The following is a 9,208-nucleotide window of genomic DNA, read 5'->3' as shown; positions in this document are numbered from 1 at the left end:
GCCCTATTTTAGTATTTGAAGGGGTGTCACATGGAGGATGGAGCAAGATTGTTTTCTGCTGCTCCAGAGAATAGGACACAAAGCAATGGATGCAAGGAAAAGAGACTCCAGCTCAACATTAGGAGGAACTTCCTGACAGTAAGGGCTGTTCGACAGTGGAACACACTCCCTCAGAGTGTAATGGAGTCTACTTCCTTGGAGGTCTTTAAACAGAGGCTGGATGGCCATCTGTCAATAGGGATGGTTTGATTGTGAGTTCCTGCATTGCAGAATGGGGATGGACTGGATGGCCCTTGGGGTCTCTTCCAACTCTAGGATTCTGAGAGAGCTGCATTTGGGCTCATCTTTGTCTTGACAACTCTGCCCCAGTGGCGTCACTAGGACTGGCATTGCCCAATGTGGTAACTCATAGTGTTGCTCCCCCATTGACATCCTCCCATCCCACGCCATACAGAATCCTTAGCAATGTTTTTTTTTGGGACTAATGTTACTTGTATATCATAATTCCCATATATCACTGAATGTCATTGCAATAGCTGTGACATAAACAACTGGCAAAATTAAAAGTATACCTTTAAATTACAATATCCTCACTCTCAGCCTAAATCTATTTACCTATACATTATTTCATGTGGTCAAAGTGAACATTTGACAATATGCAATGCGTTTAAATCTTTTAAACTATATTGTATTATTTTTAACATGTTATTTGTTTTAATATTGTAATACAGTCGGCCCTCCTTATCTATGAATTTTTTATCCATGGATTTAAGCATCTATGCCTTGAAAATATATATAAATATAAATTCCAAATAGCAAACCTTGATTTTCCATTTTATATTAGGGGCACCATTTTGCTCTGCCATTATATTTAATGGGACTTGAGCATCCATGGATTTTGTTATCTATGGGGGGATTCTGGAACCAAACCACAGCAGAGAACAAGGGCCCACTGTAATTTAATTCTGTTTTAATGTGCTATATTTGTATGCTTTTATTTGTACTTTTAAAAAATATATTGTAAGCCACCATGAGTCCCAGTTTGGGAGCAAAGGTGGAAAATAATAGTAATACTGTAATAATAATAATAGAATAAAAGTATTTTTAAATAAATTTTTGAATTTTTAAAATGTTAAATTTTGCAAAAGATAAAAACCAATAAGAAAGCCCCAAAGGGCCTGTTCTTTCTCCTCCCACTGAGCTTTATCCCATTGACACCATCTATTCAGCATTTTAAAGAGATTCAGGTGACCTCCCAACAGCCCATTTCTGCCCGAAGGCAGATGTTTGGGGAGCAGTGGGGTCAGACTCCCCCTTCTAGTGTCACCTGGTGCCTCTTGCACCCTCCTGATGATGATGCCCCTTTTCTCCTCCAGATCTGGCTCAACCTCCTTAGCATCAGCCAAGAAGAAAGGCCAGTTTTCTAAACCCATGGAGCCACTAGGTGTCACCCACAACAGTTTTCAAGAAGGGCTTTCCAAATTTCCAGCAGATTCCATCAGTTCCCAATTCCCCACTGCACACAGAGCATAGTTTACAAATGTTGCAATGCGTATTACATAATGGGCCACTCTATTCTGCTTTGGTCAGTCCCCACCTGGAATATTGTGTCCAGTTCTGGGCACCACAATTCAAAAAGGACACTGAGAAACTGGAGCCATGTGTCCAAAGGAGGGCAACCAAAAGGTTGAAGGGTCTGGAAACCATGAAGCCCTGTGAGGAAAGACTCAGGGAGCTGAGGATGTTTAGCCTGGAAAAAAGAAGGTTAAGAGGTGAAAGGATAGCCCTGTTTAAATACTTGAAGGGATATCATATTGAGAAGGGAGCAAGCTTGTTTTCTGCTGCTCCAGAGACTAGGACCCAGAGCAATGGATGCAAGCTCCAGGAACAGATTCCGCCTCAACATTAGGAAGAACTTCCTGACAGTAAGGGCTGTTCAACAGTGGAACAGACTCCTTCCTCGGAGTGTAGTGGAGTCTTCTTCCTTAGAGGTCTTTAAACAGAGCCTGGATGTCCATCTGTTGGGAATGTTTGATTGGGAGTTCCTGCATGGCAGAGGGGGGTTGGACGGGGTGGCCGTTGTGGTCTCTTCCAACTCTATGACTATGTTTCTTTAAGGAGGGGGGGTGGGGGGGGGGGGGAGATTCTTGGATACTAGAAAGCACTTTGCAAGTGTGGTTTCATAGAATCAGTTGGAAGAGACCCCAAGGGCCATCCAGTCCAACCCTCTTCTGCCATGCAGGAATACACAATCCAAGCACTCCTGACAGGTGGCCATCCAGCCTCTGCCCAGAAACCTCCAAAGAAGGAGACTCCACCACCCTCCAATGGAGTGTCTTCCACTGTTGAGCAACTTTTAGTGCTGGGATTATTGAAACATCTTCTGTGCATAGTTTTTTTGTGGGGTTTTCAGGCTATGTGGCCATGTTCTAGAACATAGTCACATAGCCCGAAAAACCCACAAAAAACTATGGATGCCGGCCATGAAAGCCTTCGACTTTACATCTTCTGTGCATGATTCCTCATTGCACAAGGAGACAAGAAATAACAGGCACATTATCAAATATGTACGCTACTCTTTCCATAATGCTGGTATTAGGCAGTAAGGTGGTATAGGTCAGCCATTATGGAACTATATGAGTGTATACTTACACTATACAATTAGGATCGTGTGTTACTTTCTATTACTGATCATCTCCCCTTTAAAAAAAACACCACCCACAATTATTTTTAAAAATGAACACAACGGCCCCAAATCCTTCACAATCACTGACTGTGCTCCCAAAGTAACATTTAAAGAGAGCGAGTAAATGTTACATCTCACAGTAAAAATGAAACAACAATACAGGTTGTGACTTTATTTGTAAAAGGTTGTTGGCCCATCGCCACAAAAGTGATTTGTAAAAGGTCACATTATTTGCAGCATGCTCTTTGCAAGCTCAGTGATGGAGAAAGCGTGCGGTGGAGGTTGTGATGAGGTTGACGGGATGAAGATAGTACTAGAGATCAAAGTGTTGGTGAAGCCCCTATTCTTTGATGATTGTGTTCTTTATTAGTGATGAATATGTTGATACAGTTTGCATTTGTGGACTTAGTAATGGCATCCCCGGTGCAGCTGGAATTAACTGTACTTAGATGCAGGAAGTTAAAACAACAGAACCACGGCTAGTTCTTTTGCATTTGTAAGTTCCCTCAACTACACCAGAGTCTTGGTGGTCCAATTTTGCCAGATCATTTTGTGGTGGAGGGCTGAGCCTAGTCTTAGGATGGATCAAGTCGCCTTCTTCCAGGGTTCAGGGGCCCATTCAGAATTATTGTCCTATCCAGGGAGACACCATTTAGTTGAACGTCGGTGCCCTCCATGACTGACAAAGTCCTCTAGCAGTTCTGGCCCTACTGGAAGCTTCCGCCCGTCCTTCACAAGGCACTTGTACGGCTCTGTCCAGGTGGTCCTTCTCTGGGGGCAGTTTCCATCTTTGCTTCCAGACGTCTATAGGAAAGGCAGAATCGCCCCAAGGATGGAGGAGTTTCTGGGTTTTGTTCATTCAGCTGAAAAAAGATCCAAGTACACAGGTTTCAATCTCATTGTTAGTCCCAACTAGAGTAGCACCATCGAATCAATTAGGTTTACCAGTGTGTGGACTCGTCATCCCATAGTTGAGCCAGTGGGTTGACTTTAGTTGGGCGAGTCAAGATGGTGGGGATGCCCTTGGCTTTCTCTTCCAAAGAGGGATGGTGCCTGGCAAAACTACAGATCCCAGGATTCTGTACAATGGAGCCATGGCAGTTAAAGTGGTGCTGAACTGCATTATTGCTACAGTGTAGATGTATGGTGCTTTTTAATGTTGTAAGCCACCCTGAATCCCAGCCTTGTGAGAAAGGTGGGATATAAATACATAATACTATAATATAGGTGCATCCTCAGCTTGTTATACTTGCCATTCCTGCTAGCTGTGATGGTTTGTGCCTCGGTGGGGCAATGACTCTATTCCAGAGTTTTCATTCCAAGGTGCTAGATTTATTCTGGAGAAAGAGGTCATCAGCACACTCTTTCCTTTCATGTTGAGGCTAAAATCTGCATTTGCCACCCAGGATTCCCTTGTCTTTGCATCCCTTAATGGCTCCTATGAAGCCAAAGCAACCATGTACATACAGGAGGCTGTATGAAAACCAGGCCTGGCCTAACTGGAGAGAAATAATTTGGCATGCCCCCTTACATTTGGATGGATAAAACTGCAAAAATCTGATAGAGTGACAAAACAGGATAGAAATATTAAAGAAGTGAACTTGTTCCATTCTCAGAAGTCATTCGCTGCTTTGGATTCACCTCCATCCAGAACACTGACTCCTCCTATTCTTGCAATATTATAACAGTAGTGCATTGTTCAAAATGTGGGAAAGTTAATCTGCTTTGTTTTTATTGTATACTAGTAAGTATTATTTTAGAGATATTTTAAGCATGTAATGTTTTAGAAAGCACTGTGCAAACTTTACAGTGCTCTATAAATAAATGTTAATAATAATAATAATAATAATAATAATGTTACCTTTCAGGCCACAATTCCCAGAATCCTGCAGCCAGCATGATTCCAGGAGTTGCAATCCAAAAGAGTAAGTTTCCAGGCTTTGAGCAAAACAAGCAGAAGAATTTAGGGGCAGAGACAGCAACTATTGCATGCAAACACAGTTTCAATTGCCTCCCTCTTCTGAAACACATACCATTTCTATGAAGCAATTGCCTCTTCACAGAACAAGGGTGGAGACAAAGCATTTTTGTTAATGAAAGTGGAAACAAAGCATGCGCTGCCTTTGCACGCACAAGGTCACAGGTTCGGTTGCAGGTATTTCCAAAGACCCCTGAAACCTGGGAGAGCTGCCAGGCTGAGCCTCCGTCATCTAGATTTCCGAAATCCAAAATACTCCCAAAAGCAAAACTTTTTTCATAGGTCAGAACACATTCAGGGGGAGCCGTGTTGGCCATTTAGTAAAGTCAAACAAAACCCCACCAAACAGTGATACCTTCATTGGCCAGCTGAAATGCCCAATATACGTGCTGCAAGCTTTCAAAGCTCCACTGGCTGCTTCTCCATCAGGCAAGATGTCACAAACCAAACAGGAGAGAAAAATTGGAGACGTTAGTAAGATGCCTGCGTTTTGTTGTTTGTGTCCTTAGTTAAGATGATATGGGGAGGGTACCTTTGGCAGGAGGTTATCTTTAGCTAGCTTGCAGCAAGTATATTATAATATTCTTGCAATATTATAACAGTAGTGCATTGTTCAAAATTGGCCAATAAAGGGATCACTGTTTGGTGGGTTTTTCATAGGTGTCTGCGATATTTCCACCTCTGTTTTTGGGTGGTTCATTGCACGCATACTTTGTTTTATGCACAAAACTATTTAAAACGTTTTGTATAAAATTAGCTTCAGGCTACGTGCAAAAGGTGTATATGAAGCATACATGAATTTCATGTCTGGACTTGGGTCTCACCTCCTAAGAGACCTCTTTATGGATTTGCAAATCTTCCAAAATCTCCAAAAGAAAGAAGATCTAAAATCCCAAACACTTCTGTTCCTAAACATTTTGGACACGGGAGTTTCAACCTGTACGTAAGACAGGGCCTTCTCAGGGGTTGCCCCTTCCAACAACAACTAAAGTCCTTTTTATTCAGTACTCACTGATGAGGGAGAGATTTTTTAATGGGATTTGCTGTACTTTTTATTGATGTGCTTTCAATTTGTATTTAATTTATCATCTCTTTCCATAGCTGCTGTTATTATGTGCTTTAGGTTAACTCTAACTTGTGGCAGCCCTATCGTATGTTTTCCTTGGCAAGGTTTATTACTTAGCAGGGGTTTGCCATTGCCTTCCTCTGAGGCTGAGAGAGTATGACTTAACCAAGGTCAGTAGCCAAGCAGGGATTTGAACCCAGGTCTCCAGAGTCATAGTCCAACACTCAGATCAATATACTATGCTGGCACTTGCACTAATGTTCCTTGTGTTACTGTATTTTAATTAGAGGCTGGGAATGTTAGTATCTGGAACTGCAACTCCCATTATCTCTACAATTGGCCATGCTGGCTGGGGGATTATGAGGCATGAAGTTAACATTCCCAACATTTGTTTAACAATCTTAACCATATTAATATTGTTAAATAACTGCTTGGAAATGTTAACTTCATGCCTCATGATCCTGCAACAAACAAATAGAAATAAAAATATAAACAATATTTACAATATTGTTGTTGTTGTTGTTTAAAGAAAATCGGCTGTGACTCCTTTTGAGTCTTAGATTGGCAGAAAAGCAGGATGTAGTGCAAAGAAATGAACAAATATATAGTGAATAATCAATACTGAGTTAGAAGGACCCATAACCTGACCTTCAATGGCTCAGTGCTATGGAATCCTGGGATTTGTAGTTTGTTGTGGCACCAGAGAACTGTCTCAACAGAGCAATGAAGGCAAAGCTCTTTGGCAATGAAGGCCTTCAGGCAGAGAATGGTTTTCCCAAAAGGAAACCTTTTAGGGAGTCGGTTCGTGCTTCTTGCAGAGCAAGGACTCTTGCAATAAAGAGATTTCCCTGGAGCAGGGAGGTTTTATTTCACCTGGACTGTCTCCTCTCTCGTTTCCATCTCCTCTGATCCGTTGTTCTTGCGTTTCCACTCTTTGCATCTTTGGAAGCCTTCGCTTATCCTGGGAAATATAAGAAGGATTGGTGAGACATTGTCCCTGGGAATGACCCCAGAAGTGTAGCAACAGCCCACCAGTAAGCCGTTTTTTGGGGCAGGGCCTTTTCTCCATCCCAATACCCTGAAAGGTACACTATTGGGAACATGGGGAAAGTCCCTCCCCGGAGAGGTCAGGCGGGGGCCTTGCTTTCCTAGCCTTTCACTCCCAGGTGAAGACCATTTCGATTTTAGCAGGCCTCTGAAGGATGATTTGTTCTTGGGTGCTTTCATGTCATTTCCAATTTATGGTGACACTAAAGCAAACCTGCTATGGGGTTTTCCTGGCAGATTTGTTCAGGGGAAGTTTCCCTTTACATTCCTCTGAGGCTGAGAGAGTGTGACTTAGAAACTTAGGTGCAGTACAGACCACCAAAAAACGACGGCCTGCTGGTGCCTGTTTTTCCTCGGCAGAAAAAGAACCTATGAAAAGCAAGAAATTAATCCATCTTCTTCAAGAAGCACAGATTCTTTCTCAGGCTACTGGTTTAGTCATAGAAGACTTGGAAAGGACCCCAAAAGCCCTTTAGTCCAACACACTGCCAAAACGGGAATCCATCATCCTCAGAAACTTACCGGGGATAGTACTTTTTCATCCCAAACACCAAGCCAGAAAGAACAGCCACAGCAACCAAGGCAATGAAGATTCCAGCTAGGATCTTGAACAAACGGAGGTTAGAAAGTCCTGTAGGCAAAGATGGAGACACCATTACTTTCAGGGCTATGAAAAAGAAAACACTAGGACCAAACCCACTAAACCTTATGTTAGCTTTTCTCCGAGTTAGTACTTTACAGGAGTGTTGGACTACATCACCCAGCATCCCCAGCCATCATGGGGTCTGGTGGCTTCCACAGCAGTGGTTTTTAGCCTAAATTTTAAGGAAGCTACCTAAGGTGTTGAACCCTTTGGAGGAAGTGGAGCACACTCTTTGGAAGCCTGGGCTTAAAAGTGGAATGGATTCGCAGCCTCCACCAGCTGACCAGAGAAAATAGGAGGCCAAATATAAAAACTTGGTGCTCACAGTACATAATGGTATTCATCACAGTACTTCATATGTGTGCAAGACTTAGTCCACTTAGTCAACTATAAAGGGACCTCCCTGTCCTGAAAAAGCTTTATCCATGGCTGCCACCTCTTTCTACTCACTCTCTGCCCTGAAGTCAATAACACTGGCTGCATCACCAAGTTGGTTGCCAACCTGGCACACGTAATGCCCCGAATCCCCTGCTTTGATGTCCTGAATCTCCACTCTCAGGCTGTTGTAGGATGAAAAGACGATGAAGCGCCGACCAGTGGTCAATCTGGAGCTGTTGGTGCTAGCCACCAGCTGCCCTCCTTTGTATAACGCCATCCTGGAGCGTGGGTGGCTATCAACCTGGCAGGAAATGATGCCCACTCTTCCATTTTGGTTGTCCAGGTAGGCACTCATGGTGGGGTCCTTGGGTGGATCTAGGTGGATAAGAAGACCAGGATTGGTGTACTGGATTAGACCAAGGTCTGGTTAGTTCAACAGGGGGATTCACTCTGTCAAATGGAAGTGGACTCTCCTTCACTGGATGTTTTGAAACAGCAATTGGGTGGTTGTTTTCAGTAATGTGTTATCTGGGGATTCTTGCATGGCAGGGGGTTGGATTCAATTGCCTTTGGTGGTCCTTCAAGGTCTATTATTGCAGTATCCTGATGATGAGTTAATAGAAGCAGAAGAGGAGGATCTGATAGGAACAAGGGGAAGCTGTGGAAACCCTCCAGAGAACAAGTGGTTTGACTTGGTTTGGGACAGAGCTCACAAAAGTTCATTTTCTAGATGATTCTAAGAAGTTTAGCTCTCTTTTTGGGACCCTTCTGCAGACACACAGGCAAGCTTTAGTAGAAAATGCCCACAGGTTCTCAGCTTCCCCTGCAGTCATGAGGATTATGAACTTATCTTTTGTAAAAGGATTTTTTAAAGGGGTTATTGGTTTCATAACTCAAGAGTTGTCATTCAGAAATGATTTATTCCAAAAAAATAGATATGCAGGCAGGCTCTTAACATGTATGTGTGCAAAACCCACACATGTACACAGACGCACACTAGGAAGTGCTATGGAAGTGTTCTGTTAAAAGTGCATAAAGATTAGAGATTTAGACTTTTTCTGTAGTCACACTGTTAGTATGCATGAAAGGACAAACTACAAGAGACTCAGTGGAGCAGCAGGAGGCAGGGCCTTGCACCTTTTAGAGAAGTGCAGGACAGCTTTGAGTGGAGCTTAGAGGAGTTACTTTTTTGGCTATAGTTCTTTGCATTCTCTGGGTGTTGTAATCCAAAAAAGTAAGCACACCTGTTTAAACTCTCCAAGGGGAAAACCATTTGGCTTGGAAATCAGTGACACCTGATGCTCATGGGGAGGGAGAAAGGATCAACAGTGGCACAGCTTTGGGGAGGTGTTTTAGGTTTTTTTAAATAGAAATGTGGTGGTGGGGAAGCTGGGTAGGTTTAGGCTGGGG

The 9,208-nt window shown here is 43.0% G+C and overlaps 1 protein-coding gene across 4 annotated transcripts; it reads right to left on the bottom strand.

Moving 5' to 3' along the window:
• Nucleotides 1-2,843: 2,843 nt before the first annotated feature.
• LOC121931916 (sialoadhesin-like) lies at nucleotides 2,844-8,367 on the bottom strand. Of its 4 annotated transcripts, none has more exons than XM_042470060.1 (5): nucleotides 7,871-8,367; nucleotides 7,300-7,408; nucleotides 6,604-6,691; nucleotides 5,020-5,084; nucleotides 3,413-3,549 (listed from the first exon to the last, which is right to left on the bottom strand). In XM_042470060.1, the coding sequence occupies exons 1-4, from the start codon at nucleotides 8,151-8,153 to the stop codon at nucleotides 5,064-5,066; spliced, it is 501 nt and encodes a 166-aa protein (XP_042325994.1). In that variant the 5' UTR covers nucleotides 8,154-8,367; the 3' UTR covers nucleotides 3,413-3,549; nucleotides 5,020-5,063. The 4 variants fall into 4 exon arrangements, with proteins under 4 accessions (XP_042325993.1, XP_042325994.1, XP_042325996.1 ...); XM_042470062.1 differs by having other exon boundaries at nucleotides 5,020-5,078; nucleotides 7,871-8,364; XM_042470061.1 differs by having other exon boundaries at nucleotides 5,020-5,081; nucleotides 7,871-8,357.
• Between the last annotated feature and the right edge of the window lie 841 nt (nucleotides 8,368-9,208).

This window comes from Sceloporus undulatus, chromosome 5 (genome assembly GCF_019175285.1).
Source record: "Sceloporus undulatus isolate JIND9_A2432 ecotype Alabama chromosome 5, SceUnd_v1.1, whole genome shotgun sequence".
Lineage (NCBI taxonomy): Eukaryota > Metazoa > Chordata > Lepidosauria > Squamata > Phrynosomatidae > Sceloporus > Sceloporus undulatus.
The sequence above is the reverse complement of the archived record's forward strand: the minus strand, read 5'-3'. Positions and strand labels throughout refer to the sequence as shown.